Source organism: Ranitomeya variabilis, chromosome 8 (assembly GCF_051348905.1).
Source record: "Ranitomeya variabilis isolate aRanVar5 chromosome 8, aRanVar5.hap1, whole genome shotgun sequence".
Classification (NCBI taxonomy): Eukaryota; Metazoa; Chordata; class Amphibia; order Anura; family Dendrobatidae; genus Ranitomeya; species Ranitomeya variabilis.
In genome coordinates, this window is record NC_135239.1 from 212,602,126 (window position 1) to 212,625,799 (window position 23,674).

Genomic DNA, 23,674 nt, shown 5'->3' on the forward strand with positions numbered 1-23,674 from the left:
TGCAGATAACACATCTGGTTTAGGGCTTGTTATCGGTAACTCTAGCCAATAACCCAGCTATGAGCCCCAGTAATTGTCCCTGGGCTGACTCACGAATCCTCTGTCCTATAAGTCGGTGCTATGATCTGCTGTGCAGCCATCAGGGCTCACATAATGAACTCCTTCCTGACATCAGTCCATTCTGCCATTAATAAGTGCAGGGCTCCACGCGGTACGCAACGATGAATATGAATTCCCATTAGCAGCCTGACACCTCTATAAATCTGCATGAATGCTCTGTAAAGCTTTTGTCTAACACTGCCATTAAGCACTGTATGGCCATCATACATCCCGCTATTTACATAGAATCTACTGTATATATGATTGTCATCATTGTATTATTACATACAAGTCATCAGTAACAGTAATGTGCACACACTGCACTTAGTGGTGGAGCCCCCTAAGAGGTCGTCTATAATAGCGCTTAAATGGTTATTTCCCATACAGATGGCCCTGTGGCTGCCGCAAGTTGCTCAGATGACTTGTTCCTCATGGGCGGATCTACCTGCTCCTCCTGCATCTGCAATCTATCTCCATGCGTCCTGGATATGGAAACTGAATGAAAGCTTAATGTAAACATAAAAATTCTCAGCTTTTTAACAGATTTTAGGAGGAATTTATCAAAGATTTCACACTAGTTTTTAGGGGGTTCATAAGGTGGTGAAAAGTTTATTTGTTATGTGCAAAAAGTTGTGACTTGTTGGTTTCTTACGCTCAGGTTTTTCTTTTTTTTTTTTTAAAGTGGGTTGGAAAGTGAGAGTAGTGAGCTATGGAAAATGTTTAAGCCAAGATTCTAAGTTTCAACTTTTTAAAGTAATAAAACTTTTTAAAAACTGAAAAAACAGCTCCAGATGGAAGCGAAGGATATAAACATGCATCACGATTATCAAACACTTTGATAAATTTGGAGCAAATAATTGCAACGCAGCCTCATGGAAAACAGACATTAAGTATTCTGCTCATGACAAATTGATGCTTTAATTGTTTACATTTTCATGATTTCCCTTAGCGGTCAGTGAATGTGGACATACATCTGGAGGAATAAAGCAACACGTATCCTAGCTACCCGGTCAGTCTAAATACCTTATACATCAACAGAACTAATCACAGTCTCAATAGTTTGTTACAATGTGTCAGTGCAGGTAAAATGTATCCATCTGTAACCACCATTAGGGCACATGCACACTAAGTATTTGGCGCAGAAATTTCTGCATCTCTTGGCAGCAGGATATACATTTGCTTTTGCTACGTTCCTGCTGCATTCTCTACTTGTGTTTTGGTGCAGATTTTCCTCAGCTCATTATGGCGAAATCTGCATCAAAAACACTGAAAGAATTGACACTGCATTATTAATAGGCACGAAATCTGCAAGTCACAAATAAGCACCGTGTGCACGAGACTTCAGGATTCACATTCATTTTGCCGAGATCAGGAAAAATGCAACTTGTGTGCACGGTCTTATGGTCTACACTCGATACAATTGTTACAGCCCCTCAGCTGTGAAAAGTATTTCTTTATATTTACACAGGACAAATTGTTGCTGAAATGTCCCATTCATCTGAATGGAGATTGCAGAAATCTATCTTTTGCTGCCAAAGCAACTCCATTAGGATGAATGGTTCTCTTTTTTAGTTGCAAAAATGTCAACCCCTCCACCTCTGGATATAAGGAATGATGTTTCCATTCACTGACAGCAAGTTTTTAAACAATTTATTAGGAGGCTTTATATTATTCCCACACATATTGATGTCGCCTCTGTGAAGTGTATGGCAGGTTTCAGCCTGCGGGGTGCCTGCGGGGTCCACATGGCTCCGCGTCCTGGTAGCCTTCATTTATATTCCCTCCATCTCATCCTAATAGAGCAGTCACTTAATGGCATGTATGGCCTCCTCCGTCAGCCTCACTCCGCAGGGAAGATTACATTGTGAGCCGGCAGGAATTCCCAGCACGCCCAGCATAGCGGAATATCGTACATTTCATTTCACTCTGTTTAAGCTCCGATGCATTCAGCGTTCCCAGTCCGGGCACAGAATAATTTGCTGGAAATATTAAGTAACTCCAGAGCATCGCTCAGGTGTTGGCGGATGAGTTACACCGCGACAAAGTGGCTAATTTAATGAAAGTGAAATTGGACGATCTGGGGAGCGGCCGAACCGTGGATGGAAAGGCATCAATATGATGAATATCCAGCGGAGTAATGTGGCGGCATGCATATTGCATGGCGGGCGACATATAGGTTTCTCATTTAGGCTTCTTTAGCCTTGAACACCCAGAGGAGAAGTCAGGAGCTGGAGAAGTGCTCTGATGATTGCCTGAAATCCATGCAACCATATGAGCTCACAGCTAAAATCTGACTTTGGCTGAGAAGGGACATATAGGATCTAATGGACTTAAAGGGACAGTCCACCCAATACAAGCGGAAGATAGGAGTCCCAATGCTTCTCAGTCCAAGATTCTGGGACACTAAAGTAACAGCCGATGTGGCCACCCCTGTGGCTTGCAGATGAGTACCCAGATTTCTCAGACTTCTGCCTGTTATTCAGCGATTTCCAACCCCCATGTCACTGCTAATCTATCTACAACACCAATACTGCCATATAGTACACACTTAATAGTCCCATATGGTGTTTAAGATCAGCTAGCGATATAATGTCCTAAAGCTCCTACATAATATTGCAATACAATGCCAAAAACAGTGCCATAAATAATATCGCTACATAGTACATAGTAATTACCGGTAATCCCATATAGTGATAAACTAGATATGGAATGTGCATAAATGTGCTGAATATATCCATATTACAATACTATGCTAAAAAAGAGAACCATACATAATACCGCCATATAGTACATACTTAATGGTCTTATATAGTGTCACAATATCATAAATTTTTAAGAAATGTAAATATTTTATATGGTTTGTGAAGTATCTGAATAACATTAATATACATTGCTAATTAACAGTGCTAAACATAGTACTGCCACAAAGTTCAAATTATTAGTAAAAAAAAAATGTCGAAGTAACCTCACTATATGTTTATTAATATACAAGACCGTTCTTAAAGAATCTACATAATGTAGCACACTGCTAAACAGCATCATATATTGTCTATACAATACTGCAGTATAGTACACACATTACCGCATACAGTGTCAAAATTACAAAGCTATGCAATTGTCGAATATATGTTACATAAATAATACTGCCATACAGTGCTAAATAGCATTGTAACCGAGTTCCTCCATAATAGCATCATACAATATCTGCATAATTATCCCATACAGTGTCAAAATATATATGTTACATGGGTCCTAAATAACACCACCGTATAGTGCTAAATAATAATGGTACAGAACATATGGTCATGCCAGACAGTATGCAAGTAATTGATCCATGACATTTCACAATAACAAAGCTGGTGATATCCAAACAGGTTATATGGTTCCTAAATAAATACTGTCACCATGTATATAGTGCTTAATAATAGTGCTGTAAAGTACCGACATAATAGTGAAATACAATAACTACATAACGGACCTATATAATGCAGAAATAACAAATATAGTATATGTAATGCCCATGTAAATGTGCCACAGTTAATAAATAATACTACCATTCAGTGCTAGATAATAGTGCTACAAAGCACCTATATAACAGTGGCATGTGCTACCTACATGACTTATTACAGTAACAAAATAACAGTTATATAAGAAGTGTTACATGGTTCTCAAATAATACCGCTATATAGTGATAAAAGTGTTATGTGTAATACTGTCATATAGTGACACATAAATACCAGGCAGTGTAAAAATTACTGAGCTTTCGAATGCTGAAGTGCTACAGAGGACATAATTAATGCTTCTAAGTGACTGCAGGCTTCTGAATTCTTACAACGCATGCACTGCACACTTTTAGGATTCTCCCTTGCCGATGACAAGAGTGGACGGTCATGTCAGCACACGTATGCGATTTCAATACTTCTGGCCACATTCCAACTAGACTTGTTCAGCTTCGCTCAACTCATTTTCATTAAGTAAGGCTATGCATGACTTGTCAGCACGTGACCGCATGTATGTAAATCGCCGGCACAAAAGAATCCTGACAGTGTCCAGTGCGCAGTGTGAGAACTCAGAAGTCTGCAGTCACAAAGAATGACTGCAGACTCATCACAAACCTGGACAACCCCTTTAATATTCCTAACATAAATAAAAATACGAGAATTAGTATCACAAAAAACCATGTACATCCAGGTACCTTATAGATGAACGACTCCAGAGACGACGTCTCTTTTGTTTTATCTTCATTTTGTCTAGACGCCATGATGACTCTTCTCATCCACAGCCGTCTCCGCAGACTTCCATCTTCTCCGGTCATGTGCAGCACACCCCCCACATGACGCCCCCTAAAAGAAAGCAGTGTCATTATAATGCTCCTGAATAAAAATATCTGCCATATGCGGAGCCTCTGAATAAATAATTGCCCCTCACTATATTCTCTGCACAAAATGTGACCCTCACACTGCCCCTCTTATGGTACATGCCCGCCACACTGCCCTCTCCCTTCTATATTGGGGCTCCTCTTCAGTGTGTCCCCCCTATAGGGCCCAGTCTCTATACTGTGGCCCCTCACCACACTCCCTCTCCATGGCTGTGACCTTACACTTTTCTCCCATGCTATCCCGCCACACTACTCACTTTATTCTGTGCCCACTCACACTACCCCCATACTGTCTCACATTATTCCCCTCAATAATCTCCTCATACATTTCCCCTTGTCTCTTCATGCTGTCTTCTCTCACATCCCCCTGCTAACCATACTGTCACCTCACAAATCCCCCACTCCCCATACTGTGTCTGCACCAATCCCCCACTCCCCATACTGTGTCTTCACCTATCCCCCACTCCCCATACTGTGTCTTCACCTATCCCCCACTCCCCATACTGTGTCTTCACCTATCCCCCACTCCCCATACTGTGTCTGCACCAATCCCCCACTCCCCATACTGTGTCTGCACCAATCCCCCACTCCCCATACTGTGTCTTCACCTATCCCCCACTCCCCATACTGTGTCTTCACCTATCCCCCACTCCCCATACTGTGTCTTCACCTATCCCCCACTCCCCATACTGTGTCTTCACCTATCCCCCACTCCCCATACTGTGTCTTCACCTATCCCCCACTCCCCATACTGTGTCTTCACCTATCCCCCACTCCCCATACTGTGTCTTCACCTATCCCCCACTCCCCATACTGTGTCTTCACCTATCCCCCACTCCCCATACTGTGTCTTCACCTATCCCCCACTCCCCATACTGTGTCTTCACCTATCCCCCACCCCCCATGCTGTGTCTTCACCTATCCCCCACCCCCCATGCTGTGTCTGCACTGCACCTATCTCCCCCACTCCCCATACTGTGAATGCACCCATCCCCCATCCTGTTTCCTCATACATGCCCCCCCATCTCCCCACTTGTCCCCCTCATACTGTGGTTTCAAATCCTTTCCGTTTTCCATATTGTGTCTACACCTGTACCTCCCTTGCTCCCCAAACTTGTGTCCTCAAATCCCCCCAACCTGTTACACTAAATATTTTCCCCACAGAATAAATCCCCCCCACACACACACAGAATAAATCCCCCCATAGAATGCTCCTCACAGAATAAACCCCGCCCCCCCCGAATAAATTCCACACACACAGAATAAACCCCCCACAGAGCAAAAATCCTCCCCTCACATTTTATTCTCCGGAGTCTTCAGCTCCGCACTCACCACCGATGCTTTTCCCACTTCTGAGCGCCGGCGAGTGACGTCAGCAGCGTGATCACATGACCCGGTCACATGACCCGACTACGCTGCTGACGTCGCTCTGACCCGGCGTCTGGACGTGAGTGTGAGTGATCCCAGGAGCCGGCGCTGCAGTATTTCCTCTGGGGCTCAGAGAGCGGCCGGCTCCTGCACTGGCCTCTGCTATCAGACCTGCGGGTGCCCTGCTGCCCCTTTCATCTATGGTATCACCCAGGTATGACTGTTCCTCTATTTCTGTAGCGCGAATCCAATTCGATACAATGTTGCTCATGTTTTTGGTCTCATCCACAGCAGATTGCGCTGACGGAGAAGCCTCTGCAGCCGCGGGTGACAGGCGATAAGACGTGCGGGCCGGGGATGCTGGGAGTCCTACTCCGTCATTTAAGGTATCAGTAGATGAATAGGGTCAGGTCACACGGGAGGAGGCTCATCCCGCTGCAGTGTAACGGCGTCACATCGGAAATCTTCTATTAATCTTATATTACGGTGCAGGGTGAGCCGTCCTGTGCCGCTGTGCTCGCCCCGTGCCGCTGTGCTCGCCCTCTGCCGCTGCGACTCGTCCTGTACCGCCACTGTCTGCAATAATCACCGGCTGCAGCAATTTCAGATACAGGGCGGACATTACAGCAGCCAAGCTGGAGAGAAGCGGCGAGGCGTGGGAGGCGTCCTGTGCGTTCTGCCGGGCACTGCTGTGAGGGCGCTGCAGGCAATCCTTGAAGGTCATCATGGGCATTAGGGGCAATGTTACCGGCAGTATTCATCGGGGCATTCTGGCTGTAAATATGGGGGAACTCTAACACTTTTTAAGGGGTATGATATAATAAGAAGTAAAAAAAAATTGGAGATTTACCGGTCTGCTCCAGCACGCTGACGTCACAGAAAGTGCAGTGTGTCTGACAGATGGTGACTGATGATATCGAGGGGGCGTAGAGGCACTTGCCGCTGTATGATGGGGTCACAATGCCGCCATGTGGGGGGGAAGACCACCAGTACAACCAGTGCCGCTCCTCTGAAGTGTAGGACGGAGGGAACTGTAGGAACTGTGTGGGCTCGAGAACGGGACCGAAGATTTCACTAACATAGAAGAAGGCTTTCCATGCTGTGGGTGCGTCATCCATCCCCTCTCGTGTTCCCTCCTGTTTTCCCTCGCACTCCTATATCTGGACGCAGTGTAGAACGCTGCTCATCCTGAGCTTCATCATTCCTGTATAATAAAGACCCAAACAAGGAAATACAGAACGGAATGTACATCTATGAGCCCTGCTGGGCAAGGGTCGCCTCTGCTAAGCAAGGCATCCGATGTGCAGGGACAGTGACTGACATCTCCTATGGGCACTGTATGTGATCCGAAGAGACAGTACTATTCCCTATAGACACTGTATGTGATATGCTGGGACCGTACTGTCCCTATAGACACTGTATGTGACTTGCAGGGACAGTACCGTCCCCTATAGACACTGTATATGATATGCAGGGACCGTACCGTCCCCTATAGACACTGTGTAACCTGCAGGGACCGTACCTTCCACTATAGATACTGTATATGATATGCAGGGACCGTATCATCCCCTATAGACACTTTGTGTAACCTGCAGGGACAGTACCGTCCCCTATAGACACTGTATATGATATGCAGGGACCGTACCGTCCCCTATAGACACTATGTGTAACCTGCAGGGACCGTACCTTCCACTATAGATACTGTATATGATATGCAGGGACCGTATCATCCCCTATAGACACTTTGTGTAACCTGCAGGGACAGTACCGTCCACTATAGACACTGTATGTGACCTGCAGGGACCGTATCATCCCCTATAGACACTGTATGTGATCCAAAGAGAGTATCAACTCCTGTGGATACTGTATATGATATGAAGGGATGGTACCACCTACTATAGATACCGTATATGATCTCCAGGGAAAGTACCGTCACCTATAGACACTGTGTAATGCTTTGGCTGCTCAGTATTTCCAGACTGATGTTTCCGGGTCATGCTCAGTTCTGGAGCTGATGAGCGCTGATGCAGTGTATCTGATGTGCTCACCCAGTGCCCTCTCTGCCCCCGCCAGTGCGGAGCTATAAATGCCCTCATCCACGCTACCACTTATGCCAGTCCATGAATTATTCAGGTGAAGCCTATTGGGTTCATGCCAATGACAGAACCACTGTCGACGCATTGAGCGCACACTTCTACCTGATCCTCGCTGCCTCCATGTGCAGCAGACACTCGGGCACCCACCGGAGCCCGCACTCCCCTCTGTCCAGTCACTTCTGCAATCCTGGAGTAAAAGTTAAAAATGCAGAAAAGGAGCTGAAGCTTCTGGTCAGATGAGCAGATCCTGGCAGGACGCTGACAGTGATGTATGGAAAGTGACAGCCTCTCACAGGGAGGCAGCGGATGGAGCTGGCAATGGTCATGGCACCAGCAAAGACATCACTGCCCCATTACATTTACCTGACTGCATTGACACATTGTGACGTGTGATGGTTTCCTATCCCATTGGGTGAATGAATTCATTGATGAATGAGGAGCTCGATGGTTGGAAAAGCAAAATAATCTCCTGTCTGCGCTCTTCAGCCCGGTCAGGACCAAGGACGCGGCGGGGAGAGGCAATGACTGTAACCTTAGTAATAAGACGGGGGCAAACTTACTGCAAAATGGTTTCTGCGATTCTAATTGACCCGGAATGGGTATCATCAGGTTCTAGTGACTGACCATCGCCTCCATCATCAGGTTCTAGTGACTGACCATCGCCTCCATCATCAGGTTCTAGTGACTGACCATCGCCTCCATCATCAGGTTCTAGTGACTGACCATCGCCTCCATCATCAGGTTCTAGTGACTGACCATCGCCTCCATCATCAGGTTCTAGTGACTGACCATCGCCTCCATCATCAGGTTCTAGTGACTGACCATCGCCTCCATCATCAGGTTCTAGTGACTGACCATCGCCTCCATCATCAGGTTCTAGTGACTGACCATCGCCTCCATCATCAGGTTCTAGTGACCGCCCATCTCCTCCATCATCAGTATCTGGTGACCGCCCGTCGCCTCCATCATCAGTATCTGGTGACCGCCCGTTGCCTCCATCATCAGTCTGGTGACCGCCCATCGCCTCCATCACCAGTATCTGGTGACCGCCCGTCGCCTCCATCATCAGTATCTGGTGACTGCCCGTCTCCTCCATCATCAGTATCTGGTGACCGCCCGTCACCTCCATCATCAGTATCTGGTGACCGCCCGTCGCCTCCATCATCAGCATCTAGTGACAGCTCGTGGCCTCCTCACTTCTTTTTGCCACTTGTATGCAGTTTTTGAAGGAACACTGCAGGAGATTTTGCCAAACATCTTGGAGAACGGACTGAATATGAGACTGAACAGGAGAAAATGACGTTAATTTCTAGATGTTTTTATGTTAAGGTTCGTGCATCACTCCTCCATTATGTGTAAACCAAAGCATCAGCTCTAGAAATCCAAGCTGCCCGGAATTTTCACCACAATAATGATTTCCTGAAGTGCAAGAAGCTGCATTCACACCACAAGGACACCTAAGGGCCCGCACTCCGCATCTGGTTCACAGAGGGAAGCGAGCTTAACCCCTTCATTGTGGACATCGGAAATAACAGGAGCCATGTTCACTGCACGGATCAATACAAGATGGAAGCTTTATTCTAATATGTAAAGACTGATCAGAAACCTCAAGAAGCCGAACACAGAAACTTACTTCAATTATTTCCTGTCCTATTTATGGAGCTTCGTGTAACGGGTACATTTTCTCAGTTTTCAGTCTCTTCACCTCATGGCAGATTGCTGAGCTCAGTGTCACCACAGCAAGATAATAATGAGGGAAATGGAAGAAGGGAAGGGATGATTACTACCCATAGTTCACAAAGGTGGTCACTTATCGAGCTCATAAGATCCTCGTGTAAGGAACCTGAAAACACCACAGGAGAGCACATTATTTTGGTTGCCCACGAAACTGAACAATACAGCTCATTTAATACTCCTCCCTATGTACAAGAATATAACTAAAATAATACTGCCCCTATGTACAAGAATATAACTACTATAATACTGCTCCTATGTACAAGAATATAACTACTATAATACTGCCCCCTATGTACAAGAATATAACTACTATAATACTGCTCCTATGTACAAGAATATAACTGCTATAATACTGCCCCTATGTACAAGAATATAACTACTATAATACTGCTCCTATGTACAAGAATATAACTGCTATAATACTGCCCCTATGTACAAGAATATAACTACTATAATACTGCCCCCTATGTACAAGAATATAACTACTATAATACTGCCCCTATGTACAAGAATATAACTACTATAATACTGCCCCCTATGTACAAGAATATAACTACTATAATACTGCTCCTATGTACAAGAATATAACTGCTATAATACTGCCCCTATGTACAAGAATATAACTACTATAATACTGCTCCTATGTACAAGAATATAACTACTATAATACTGCCCCTATGTACAAGAATATAACTGCTATAATACTGCCCCTATGTACAAGAATATAACTACTATAATACTGCCCCTATGTACAAGAATATAACTGCTATAATACTGCTCCTATGTACAAGAATATAACTACTATAATACTGCTCCTATGTACAGAATATAACTACTATAATACTGCTCCTATCTACAAGAATATAACTACTATAATACTGCTCCCTATGTACAAGAATATAACTACTATAATACTGCTCCTATGTACAGAATATAACTACTATAATACTGCTCCTATGTACAAGAATATAACTACTATAATACTGCTCCCTATGTACAAGAATATAACTACTATAATACTGCTCCCTATGTACAAGAATATAACTACTATAATACTGCTCCTATGTACAGAATATAACTACTATAATACTGCTCCTATGTACAAGAATATAACTACTATAATACTGCTCCTATGTACAAGAATATAACTGCTATAATACTGCCCCCTATGTAGAAGAATATAACTGCTATAATACGGCCCCGCTGTAGAGAAATACCGTTCCTGTAGGACACGGACCGGGTCGGAGCATCATCTTCCCGACTTAGTATAGATCTGTATTAGTCTCCTGACATCTCTTGAGCGTTATCCCGGGATCTATATGTAATTATGAATACTGACCTCTCTGCCCCTCGTGGAGCTGGGGGGTCGCTATTTATGCAGGAATGTGATTTTTTTGCATGTAGAATCATGATCTTGTTCTTATGTTATCAATATTTGATCACAGGATTTACTCGATGCTAAAGGTGCATCCTGTAAAGTCCTGATCTGCAGGGAAGTCACGTTTCTTCTCCTCCCTCTGTCACTTTACATTGTGAGTCATCGGGGCTGCGTACGCTCTTCGGCCTTTTTTCTTTAGATCAGCTTGTCAGCGCATTGCTGGTTAATTCATTACCGCTGCTGTCAATCATCGGGTTAGTCACCTGAGTCTGACTGTGTGCAGGTGTCTTCCACACAATTAGCCGCCTTGTTCGGAGCTCATCTGAATTTATTCATACAGACAAACTAGTGGTTTTCTCTCCATATGTGCATGTTGGTGAATGCGCTGACTCCGGGGAATGTGCCCTGATCTCTGCGCTTCTTTTGACACGAACAAAGGCTCAGACTGATTAGTATTTCTCAAGTGTTTATTAAAATGGTTGACAAAAGTCAGAAAGCCAGGAGCAACATGTCAGCAAGGTGAGCGGCGGCGCGGAGAGCCCAGCCATCGCTTCCAACAAACACAGCCCCCTCCCAAATCTTCATCCGCAGATATGCTAATTGGCGTCTAATTGGTTCAGTCATTGGAGAGTGGAGGCAAAGTGATGCTAATGACTTTGTATTAGGAGGAGGTGAGAGATAGGAAATGAGGCGGCTGCACAGGATCATCTGCATTCCGGGAGCCCATGGAAATGTTGCATCAGGCTCGAAGTCACATTTGTCAATATTCCAACAAAACCCGGGGGCCCAGTCTCCCAATACTAGGTTGCTCTGAGATCAGCGAGGATATGAAATCTTAGCTGCATTTCTGTGCATCGGGCACGACTTCGGAAATCTGTGGGTTACTTGCAACAATTGCAGAAATTCCGGACAGCAGAATTCTTGCAATTTTATCTTTCTGAACAAACTGATGTTGCATGAAGTTGAGACAATGTCACAATTGTGGATAATTAAATTGTTGTGGAGAACTCACGATCATTGGTATTAAGAGTCCAATGGGCCCCATGCAAAATTGGGACCTGGCCTCCACCTGCATCCCATAGAGAAATGCGTGTTTGCCCCCTCCCATTCTTGCTCCTTCCGTTAATAATCTCCTCCATCTAGAGCCTCCTATTATTATGTCCCTCATCCTGAACTCCATCCTATAATAATAATGTCCTCCATCCTGGGAAACGTCCAGTAATAATGTCCCACCCTTTTCCCTTCCAGTAATAATTCCCTGGGCCCTACAAGTAATAATGCACCCCATACTGGGCCCCATATTGCAACGTTTTTCACCACATTGTACCCTTTCCTGGTATCATGCCCCCCATCCTGGGTCCCTTGCTGGTATAATGCCCCTTATCCAGAGCCCCTTTTTGGTATCATGTCCCTTATCCAGGACCCCTTCATGGTATAATACCTCCTATCCAGGGCTCCTTCCTGTTATCATGTCCCCATCCTGGGTTCCTTCCTGGTATAATGTCCCCCATTTTGGTACAATGCCCCAATCCAGGGCCACTTCCTTGTATAGTGTCCCTTATCCAGGGTCCCTTCCTAGTATAATGGCTCCTTCTTGGTATAATGTCCCCTATCCAGGAACCCTTCCTGTTATCATGCCCCCCATCCTGGGTCCCTTCCTGGTATAATGTTCCACATTTTGGTACAATGCCCCCAATCCAGGGCACCTTCCTGATATAATGTCCCCTATCTAGAGCCCGTTCCTGGTATCATGTCCCCCATTTTGGTACAATGCCCCCAATCCAGGGTACCTTCCTGGTATAATGGCCCCTTCTTGGTATAATGCCCCCCATCCTGGGCCCCTTCTGTTTTTTTCCAGCACATTTTAAGAAGAATCGAATGATTTTTCTTGCCTTCCTCTGCTCCCACGACGTGCGGCGTCCTCTGTAGCTGGCGTAGAAGTCGGCAGCTGATCTCGGTGTGTCGGCACAGGCAGCGCATGATGTCTCTGCTACACGTCTCCCGGCATAGGGCAGCCGACGTCTGCGCAGACCCCTGATTGGCCGTTCGCGTGTATTGCAGTGAATCGACTCTGCGTCGCAGAATATCCAGATGAAATTGGTGCTTGATGTGTTGGATGTAGAGTGCCTTGTGAAAGTATTCGGCCCCCTGGAACTTTTCAGCCTTTCCCCACATATCATGCTTCAAACATAAAGATACCAAATGTAAATTTTTGGTGAAGAATCAACAACAAGTGGAACACAATTGTGAAGTTGAACGAAATTTATTAGTTATTTTAAATTTTTGTGGAAATCAAAAACTGGAAAGTGGGGCGTGCAATATTATTCGGCCCCTTTAACTTAATACTTTGTTGCGCCACCTTTTGCTGCAATTACAAGTCTCTTGGGGTCTGTCTCTATCAGTTTTGTACATGGAGAGACTGAAATTCTCGCCCATTCTTCCTTGGCAAACAGTTCGAGCTCAGTGAGGTTGGATGGAGATCGTTTGTGTAACGCCCACAGGGCATGGGGAAATATAGTGGACTCACTAGGCCAATGATGGAGCAGTGGTAGCTGTATACCCGGTACACAAGAGACAGGAGAATGTGCTTCCAAAAAGCAAATGTATTTATTTAAATGAAAAACAAACAGAAAGAGCTGCCTGAGAGAAGAACCCTCTGGACCACAACACTGAACCATGTAGTGGAGCACCGGGCAAGGTGTACCCCTATACAGGGATTCCCCCGTCACAACACCAGATGGCCTAAATGCCGCAGTACACGGACCAGAGGGACGACCCGTACAGACCGTATAAACAAGATGGTGGAACTCAGGCTCTATCAATGAAGAGAATCCTGGAAGCTCTGTGAAGTTTCGGAAAGGCTGATCCAGCTGGCAGCCAAATCTGGATGGTTCAGTGAGGAGCAGCTTAGCCAGGCTGGAGTGGAGACCGGAGAGTCCAGGAGGATCCAGAATAGAGAACTGCCAGCGGAGGATACTGAGGAGACAGAGGGATTAGCAAACCAAAAGTAATAAACTACACTTTGCAGAGCAGAGTGTGGCCTGAGCAGAAGGCCACAAACAATGGAATGAACACATTGCCCAGGCACCTCCCTTAAGGGGAGGGTGCTTTTTATGCACAGAGCATCACAACACAGACAGCCCTAATAGCGAACAGGTGTCCTGCTGTTTCAAGTATGTGCAGGAAGCAGGGCGCGGCTCCTAAGAAGAGCATTTCCAGGAGACCTGCCAAGAGGATGCAGGTTCTTAGCAGAGAAAGAAGCCACTGATCGTCTATAGCCACGGACAGGGTGAGTAAGGTTGTGTGATAGGCGCCGGTATCCCTGCACAGCGGAGACTGGACCTGCGGCTGAGGGCATGACAGTTTGTGAACAGCAGTTTTCAGCTCTTTCCACAGATTCTCGGTTGGATTGAGGTCTGGACTGTGACTTGGCCATTCTAACACTTGGATACGTTTATTTGTGAACCATTCCATTGTAGATTTTGCTTTATGTTTGGGATCATTGTCTTGTTGGAAGACAAGTCTCCGTCCCAGTCTCAGGTCTTTTGCAGACTCCAACAGGTTTTCTTCAAGAATGGTCCTGTATTTGGCTCCATCCATCTTCCCATCAATTTTAACCATCTTCCCTGTCCCTGCTGGAGAGAAGCAGGCCCAAACCATGATGCTGCCACCACCATGTTTGACAGTGGGGATGGTGTGTTCAGGGTGATGAGCTGTGTTGCCTTTACACCAAACATATCGTTTGGCATTGTCACCAAAAAGTTTGATTTTGGTTTCATCTGACCAGAGCACTTTCTTCCACATGTTTGGTGTCTCCCAGGTGGCTTGTTGCAAACTTTAAACAACACTTTTTATGGATATCTTTGAGAAATGGCTTTCTTCTTGCCACTCTTCCATAAAGGCCAGATTTGTGCAGTGTACGACTGACTGTTGTCCTATGGACGGACTGTCCCACCTCAGCTGTAGATCTCTGCAGGTCATCCAGAGTGATCATGGGCCTCTTGGCTGCATCTCTGATCAGTCTTCTCCTTGTTTGAGATGAAAGTTTAGAGGGACGGCCGGGTCTTGGTAGATTTGCAGTGGTATGATACTCCTTCCATTTCAATATGATCGCTTGCACAGTGCTCCTTGGGACGTTTAAAGTTTTGGAAATCATTTTGTATCCAAATCCGGCTTTAAACTTCTCCACAACAGTATCACGGACCTGCCTGTTGTGTTCCTTGGTCTTCATGATGCTCTCTGTGCTTCACACAGAACCCTGAGACTATCACAGAGCAGGTGCATTTATACGGAGACTTGATTACACACAGGTGGATTACATTTATCATCATTAGGCATTTAGGACAACATTGAATCATTCAGAGATCCACAATGAACTTCTGCACTGAAAGTAAAGGGGCCGAATAATATTGCACGCCCCACTTTTCAGTTATTGAATTTCCACAAAAATTTAAAATGACCAATAAATTTCGTTCAACTTCACAATTGTGTTCCACTTGTTGATTCTTCACCGAAAATTTACATTTGGTATCTTTATGTTTAAAGCATGATATGTGGGAAAAGGTTGGAAAGTTCCAGGGGGCCGAATACTTTCCCAAAGCACTGTATTTTTTTTTTTTTTTTTGTGGAACCTCAACAAAATCTTCCTCAAAAAATCACTTCAAAAAGTCGTGGAAAACTTCTTCCGATTTATTTTTATGCCACATCCACTTTTTTTTGTTCATATAATGATTTTTAGTTGTTTTTTTGTTTTTTACTGAAGAGGTTTTACAAATATTCTGTGGGCAAAAAGAAAGTGCACGTCACATTTTCATAAATGGATGTTGAAATAAACCTAGGCTTTGTGTAATTAGAAAAGTGAAAAAACTCTTCCAAGATTCTTAAAAACAGCTTCAAGAGGTCAAAAACTCCCCAAAACAGGAGCGTTTCCTGAAGCAGTTTCTGCTTGAAAAACTGAAGCCTTTTTATTGGGCAGCACAGCTAGTTTGGAGCTAGTTCCATCCAGAGCCGCTTCAAAGAAGTGACATGGGCTTTCTTTTCTCCCAAAAAGTGTTTTGGTTTTTTTTTTGTTTGTTTTTTCAAAACTTTATGCAGGAAAAAAAAAAAGTCACTCCAAGCGACAGCAAAGTGATTTCACAGTGTAAATGAAAAGGAAGATTCTCAATAATTTTTGAGTGATTTTTCAGGAGGTTTTTTTTTTTTTGGAGCAGATCCACAACAAATATCTCCTTCTTTATCAGTGTGCACATCGGTCCTAGTTTGCAATACTATTTGTGTGGACTAATAAACCAAAGCTTTATCTGCTTCTTCTTGTTCATATTTTTGCACAGTTATGAAATACTGAAACATCGTATGAAACATTTGCAATGAAAGAACAGGAGAGATTTACTAAAAACAAGTGCAAGTGGGCATCAACTTTCTTAATTTTCGAAATAAATCTGCGCTAATGTGATAGAAAAATGTGTAATTATGTAACAATTTTGAAAGTATCCATGGTGCATACACACAACTAGCAAGATGTATACAGTACAGTCCTGCTCAGCTTCTTCTCTAGTGTTCTCCCAGTCAGTGCACACAGGAACGTAAAGTAAAAAAGTCATATATAGTCTTGTGTAAATGATTGAGCTTAGGAGAACGGCCGTCGCTGGGCAGCAGGGGATCACTTATCATCCCTGATCTTTCCATATAGAATACGTTACAAAGTTTCTCCTTCATAATGATATCAGGCAATTCATATGTTATAGAGCAAGTAAAGCGGATGCTCATGAAACAGGACAGCGTCAGCCCCACAATATCCAGTCTCGGAGACGCAGGGCGCCGTGTCCCATGTCTCCAGGTATAATAGTCGTCATTCTCGGGGCAGGTAAATCACATAGAATTCCTCCGCTGATTACGACACTTTCCGATGACTAACCCTTCATCGGCATTTTCACTAAATTTACAGATGTGTTTGGCTTCCAAGATGCTGAGTATCAAGGCTGCGGAGCTGGCGCTGTCCACGGCTTGTGGTGCTGAAAGTGCTGCTCTGTCGCTGAGTTATTACCCCAGATCCAATGTGGGGGACACAGCGGAGATCCGGCCTTTTCTCTGCCACCGGGTTGTGACTTTGTGCATCTATGGGAAGTAACAGATTCACTTGTTTTATTTTCTTTTTGTTGGAAATACATTATTTACACTCAAATTAACCAAAAAGTATCCCACATGCTGCTACAAGGCGCGCTGCTATTCCCACATTAGCCCTTTCTGTGTGATAAATGGATGCGGAGACCGGAGAAGCCGACACTCAGCCGATGTCACACGAGGGCTGCATTTAAGTACAGCTGTCTAATGGGATAGTTCCCATCCAAATTGTAAGCACGAGTGCACATGGAGCCGCGCAGGGACTCGCCTACTTCAAAACAAGGCTCATCGTCCTGGAAGAGACAACGCACATAATTAGAAAATGTTTTCTGTCCTGACTAGTTAATTACAATATCCATACATTATCTCACTGCTTATGTAGATACAATGTGGCCGTATGAGAATAAGGGATTCAGTCCTGCAAGCAAAATACTCTAAACTTGCCAGGATTTGAAAACCATTCAAGAACAGCGCCACCCCTGACTTCAGGTTGTGTGTGATATTGTAGCTCTGCACCATTCACTTTAATGGAGCTGAGTTGCAGTAACAGAAAAAACCTGTAGAAAGGTGGTGGCGCTGTTTTTGAAAAGAGGAATCTATGTTTTTCTAATCCTGGACATTAACTTAAAAAGATAAATGCCAAAAGGCTGCTGATGATTTTGTTTTAGGGCATCAATAAGAAAAGCTAGAAGCAGGGTGCAGCAAGGTCTGGGGCATGTACCCCTGTGCTGGGTACGAGGGGGCACTGCTGGCATCACAGATACAGTAATTGTAGCAGTAGACTCTTTTTTACCTTCTCCAGGAGAGTGGAGCTGGAACCCAGCAGCAGCAGATTCAGAGAGAATAACACGTTACTAATACTGATACATTGCAGCAAAGTATCAGCAGAGCATTGTGCACATTGTAGCCAATCTCAAGGCTAAAGCTGTAAGGTCTATAGACTGGAACAGGCAGGTTCTGTTAACTGACAGCAAGCAGAGGTATGAAAGTAAAGAGGAAGTGAAACACAGTGAGGAATGTATCATGACAAGCACAATCAAAAAACGGTAATTTATTGCAACTATCATCAGATGTGTGTTCTCTTTGCAAATTGTGTGAAACTGCACCAAAAACTTTAAAAAGTCACAACTTGTAAGTCATACATCTGCTGGAAAGCCTCACTTTACTCAAAATGACGCAAAGATCCAATAAAATGCTATAAAGCAAGTTCAAAATTCTCAATAAAATTAAGGAAACAAACTCTATGACGAAAACTACAATGATAAATCCTCCCCAAAGTTTATTACAAACTTGAAGAACCTTCATTATACAATGTGCTAGAGGGAATGTATCATCAGAGAATGGCCTATTGTTTAAATCAGGTTTGGGAATTTAATGTACATTTATTTATATTTACATTTTGGATTTGTTTTTCACATTTTCCATATCGCAATTTATATCTAAAAAATGTATTGAAATCTTGCAATTTTAGATTCTAACTTCCTGTTGATTCAGTAATTCCACAAGGGGTGTAGGGGGCCGTGTTTGTTTTTTTACTACTGATTATGATATGAAAAAAAAAATTGTTTTCTACAAATGAAAAAAAAGGAGCTTGATTTAAACAATAGGACATTTTTGATCTTGCATTCCATGTGAGCTTTACATAGGATAGGATTTTATTTACTTACGTAAGTTAGGATTGTATTTACTTACATACGGTAAGTTACAATGTATCTTTTAGGATTGTATTTACATACGGAAAGTTACAATGTATCTTTTAGGATTGTATTTACATACGGAAAGTTACAATGTATCTTTTAGGATTGTATTTACATACGGAAAGTTAAAATGTATCTTTTAGGATTGTATTTACCTACAGACGGTAAGTTACAATGTATCTTTTCTTTCAGGAAGCATGTTAGAGTTAAGGAGGATACGTATCTGATAGGCATACCCTCTCAGTGAAGGTTCCCAGGGGCCACTCAGCCTTACCCAGGACATAGAGATACAGGTTTAGGGCTGAAGACTGAAACAGAATAAAGGAATATGAGAGTCTGAATCACACCAGACATTAGCGGAGATAGGAGACAGCACTGATACAAATATCCCTGTATCTTAATTGCTCCTTGATCATTTCTTAAAGTAGCTCTGTATTCTTGTGTAGACATGGAGAGGTGTAATGGGGTCCCGGGTGCAGACTCCTCCACAGCCGAGGACGCGGACCTTTTGTTCTTTTGCTTTGGTACAATGAACAGGAGTAAAACCTTTTCATGTAATTTACTTAGAGGAGAACCGATCAATCCTTCCTAAATCATCAGCGCAGCCTCAGGTCTGAATGATACCGTATTGATTGAGTCCTCATCTACGCAGTTTACATAAAGTTCTTCTCATCCCCGCAGCCTCGTTATTCATTACCTGGATATAATCACCATTCTTTCTATAGATCCATATTATGTATTGCAGGTTTACGATTGTGGAAGAGGAATAACTTTAGCTCCTGGTGAGACGGTCTACGTCATACTAGTTTTTATGGAAATGAGGAGTGTAAAATTGGAAAAAGAAGCCAGAACGGAGTTCCCTGTGTTGATGGTGCCTCTATTATACTTATCAGATCTTTCTATACATACATATTTTGCTTTAAAATCATTGATAAGAATTACTTGCACTACCATATCTGACCACATGGTGCGCTGTCTCGAGGAAACAAGTCCAGAAACTGTTTTATTCAGGCTGCTCCACCTAGTGGTAGAATTACACAATGCACGGGGCATTCCATTCCTTGTTACAGTGTATTTGCTGGTACATTGTATGACAGTCCTGTGATTGCCATATCTAACTTTAGAGTTTGATGTGTTGCTATGGCAAACCCCTGCGCTTCTTCTTTTCTAAGTATAATAATAATTGTCTGTAATTTTCAGTTTTTTTCCCTGTAACTACAAACAGTAAATCAGTCATGTAGAAATGTTTTGTGAATCGCGCCCGGCTACATTGAAGCCAGCGCTGCTTATAATAACAGGCTTTCCAATGCCTTCATGGTGGGTGCACTTTTTATATTGCAGGAATTGAATATATTTATCTTGCAAATACAGGAAGATTGTGTAATTCCAAAAGAAGCATCAAAATGAGCAAAATCAATGCAAAGGGAAGTCAGGTAGAAAGCGGCCCCTATGGCCCCGTGGTCATACTACTGTGCACCAACTCGGTCTCCTTTGTGTTGGGTTTTACTCCTCACTCGTGTGCATAAAAATGACTGTGTATTAAAGAGGCTGCAGCAACTCTGATGCTGAATTACTGCACAGTAGCAGAAGCCACTTTTCATTTTCGATAGTACCTCTTCCTTTACATTATTATCTTCTTGGAGCTGCTGAATAACAAATATAGATAATTTTCTTACAGCAAACAACTGGTCATGCAAAAAGGAAAGTCAGAAAATGAGTGACTTCTATGGGAGTGAGCGTGCTCCTTGACATGTGCAGAGGTGACTGCGCTGAGAAGGAAGAGAGGCAGCTTTATAGCTTAAAGTTTAGATTAGAGGGGATCGCGTTTATTGGCGTTAATAAAGTAACTTTTGTCCTCAGCATTCGCCCATATGTTTTTTAACACTTTGATCGTCTTCCCCCCCACAGGGTTAATGTTGTTGCGAATATTTTATCCCAAAATTCTCTCCTATCTGTAAAGACTCCAATCTAGTTTAATTATCATCATCATTCTCATTAGATCATTTTATTACAGTGGCAGCCAGTGATTGGGCCAATTATACATCCCAGGGACCGCTGAAGATTTCACTTATAGAACAGAGGAGAATAATGAGCGTGAAGAGGATAGAAGAGCCAAAATTAGATGTCTGATCTGGAGGAGCTGTCAGCAAGGAAGGCGCCATGCTGCTATAGGGCCTTATGGGAGGGAGGGACGGACCTGTGGAAACCTAACCAAGTCAGGCGATGATGGGTCATACTGACTGAGGGGCCAACTGTCGCGCAACGTGTAGGAAAGGCTAAGTGCAACACGAAGGGATAAGGGAGAGGGAACCAAACACAAGGGAAGGGGGAAGTGGAGACCCCTAGACAGGTCTAACGTCACCCTGTCTGCCTTATCGTCCCTATATAGGCTCTTCACCTATCGCTGAGCAGGATACCTAATCCCTGCCTGACCCTGTTGATAAGCCATGCACTGGGAAGGACAGGATACACGCTAGTCAATCCCCTCTACCACTAAAGACAGATGGGATACACAAACAAGGGGGAACACTTAGCTTGAATAGACTCGGAGAGAAACATGGACGTCCTCCAAACACCAGAGAGGAAGATAGCCAACTGCTATAACTCCGAACCGAACAGGGACCTGGAAATAGAAATATCAACAAGCTGGGAGTTATATACACACTGGTCCAGGTGCATCATCTAGAAGAGGGGGAGGTTGTCACTGGGTCCTAAAGTCACAAGGCCCAGGAAGAAGTCTGCAAAGCCAACTGCTGAGACCTTCTGCAGTCAAATGCAGAGCAACGGTCTGCAGCCTCTGACACACCCGTGACACCAACACTAGTCACTGAGTATCCAGACGCCATCCCACCTGAGCATGATGGCAGGGACATGGGTGGCTCATTGGGTGGTACAGGGGGTGCAGTTGGTCCTATAGAATTGATAGAGGAGCTGGAGAGGATTCAAGTATAAAATTGTGGCCAATACAGTTAAGCAAAATGAATCCCAGGGCTCAGGTCCAGAAGCAAAACTGGTAGTCCGTGGCCTCCAGACCAGAACTTTCTTCCACTTGCTGTCCTCACAGGCACTTGTTCTCACTAGTGGGTCCATCTTGATCTCCAATGTGCATCAAACTGCAACAATGGAGACATACCAGAAGAGAAACCAGAGACTCTGGCAGATGGAGAGCTGGGGCAGCCATGGACTACCAACCTGGCTACTGGACCAGGGCCCCGCAAATGATTTTTCTGAATTCTAGTGGACAGTTTTATCAGAATGTTAGCCACTCATCCAGTTCATGGCATTGTGCCAACGTGCAGCTCCACTGCCCCAATACAACAACTGTATGATCCCCACTAATATAACACCAGTGTCTTCTTATAGCAACAGTCCACAGATGGCCGGCACGCATTTCTTATAAGAATTGCTTCATTCATCCGGTAGTATAAAAGGCACAAAAAATGGTTGAACACAACGGCACATAAATTAGAAAGGCAGGAAAGAAATATATGCGGCATTCCCAGGCAACATGTTTCAGACCTGCATGGTCCTTGCCCAGCCTAGTGTCTTGTTATACTGCACTTCGGGGTGCAATGGGACTTCTGTGCCCCCTATGGTTGTGCCCCAGGATCAAGCTTTCCTAGACTCCTGGAGGATAATATACAGCGGTGAGTGAAAGTAACAAACCTGCCACTCGGGCATCCGAAAAGCTGGGATAAAGAGACTGTATCTGGGGCCATGCTCTGTGTGATGGCATCTGTGGGGCAGCAGTAGGGACTGTATCGGGGGGCCATGCTCTGTGATGGCATCTGTGGGGCAGCAGTAGGGACTGTATCGGGGCCATGCTCTGTGGGGCAGCAGTAGGGACTGTATCTGGGGCCATGCTCTGTGTGATGGCATCTGTGGGGCAGCAGTAGGGACTGTATCGGGGGCTATGCTCTGTGTGATGGCATCTGTGGGGCAGCAGTAGGGACTGTATCGGGGGCCATGCTCTGTGGGGCAGCAGTAGGGACTGTATCGGGGGCCATGCTCTGTGGGGCAGCAGTAGGGACTGTATGGGGGGGCCATGCTCTGTGTGATGGCACACATCAGCCCCTCCTGTGGGAAGGCTGGAATGTTCTTTTCTCAGCACGTAGAGACCTCATGATAGTCCTGATAAGTCCCCGCTCCTCGAGCTGTCAGGGTGATTAATCACAACACAAACCTGTTCTTTATTACTATAATAATCTTTCAAGGATCCTCCGCTGCAGGGAGGAGGCGCCATGTGAACCCCCAGCCGCATACATGGCTTTTATTACTGACTTTGGCAGGAGCGCAGCTTGTCTGACTGTAGGGATCATTACTGGACATAGGAATAAAGCGTCAGTAAACTCTACTGGCAGCCAAGGGACTTTGGCCGGACTCATCCTACCTGCCAGGGTGACAACCATTCTTATCTTCCAGTTCTGTGAACCTTAGATACAATGTTGCAAATTGTAGAGTAACGTTTCGATAATCTGCCATCTATGTGGGGATCATCATACACTTCTCTCGATTCTTGCCGTCCTTCCTCGTGGTCTTGAGCCTTTCACCTACTAATCGGACCATCAGATAAATTCCCGCTCATATAGAAGCCGAGACGACCACTCTTGTTGCCGGTGGGATTATCATGTTTATAGACCATAAAGTAGCACAGGCCCCCGTCTCTAGTGCAACATCACTATGGGGTGGAAAAGACGAAAACATCAAAGGCATTGAATCAGTTGTGGTCTCACACGTGAAGCATATAGTGCTAGTATAATAACGGCATCTTTTTTATGTACCCAAATTTTCTTTGCTTTTG

The 23,674-nt window shown here is 44.3% G+C and overlaps 1 protein-coding gene and 1 long non-coding RNA gene across 3 annotated transcripts in view; one reads left to right on the forward strand and one right to left on the reverse strand.

Annotated features, from left to right (window-relative positions):
* GRM7 (glutamate metabotropic receptor 7) overlaps positions 1-4,436 on the reverse strand; it is a 475,889-nt gene extending 471,453 nt beyond the window's left edge. The window contains exon 1 of the mRNA XM_077276814.1: positions 4,295-4,436. Within this exon, the coding sequence (XP_077132929.1) occupies positions 4,295-4,414 (120 nt within the window). The 5' untranslated portion in view covers positions 4,415-4,436. The remainder of the gene's footprint in view (positions 1-4,294) is intronic.
* Positions 1,074-23,674, forward strand: part of LOC143787782 (uncharacterized) — a 42,820-nt gene continuing 20,219 nt past the window's right edge. Inside the window, exons 1-2 of one of the 2 annotated variants that reach the window (XR_013218466.1) lie at positions 1,074-1,108; positions 6,137-6,231. This is a non-coding gene — a long non-coding RNA (uncharacterized LOC143787782). Of the gene's footprint in view, positions 1,109-5,803; positions 6,060-6,136; positions 6,232-23,674 lie in introns of those variants that run through there. The other variant, XR_013218465.1, reaches the window with a different exon arrangement.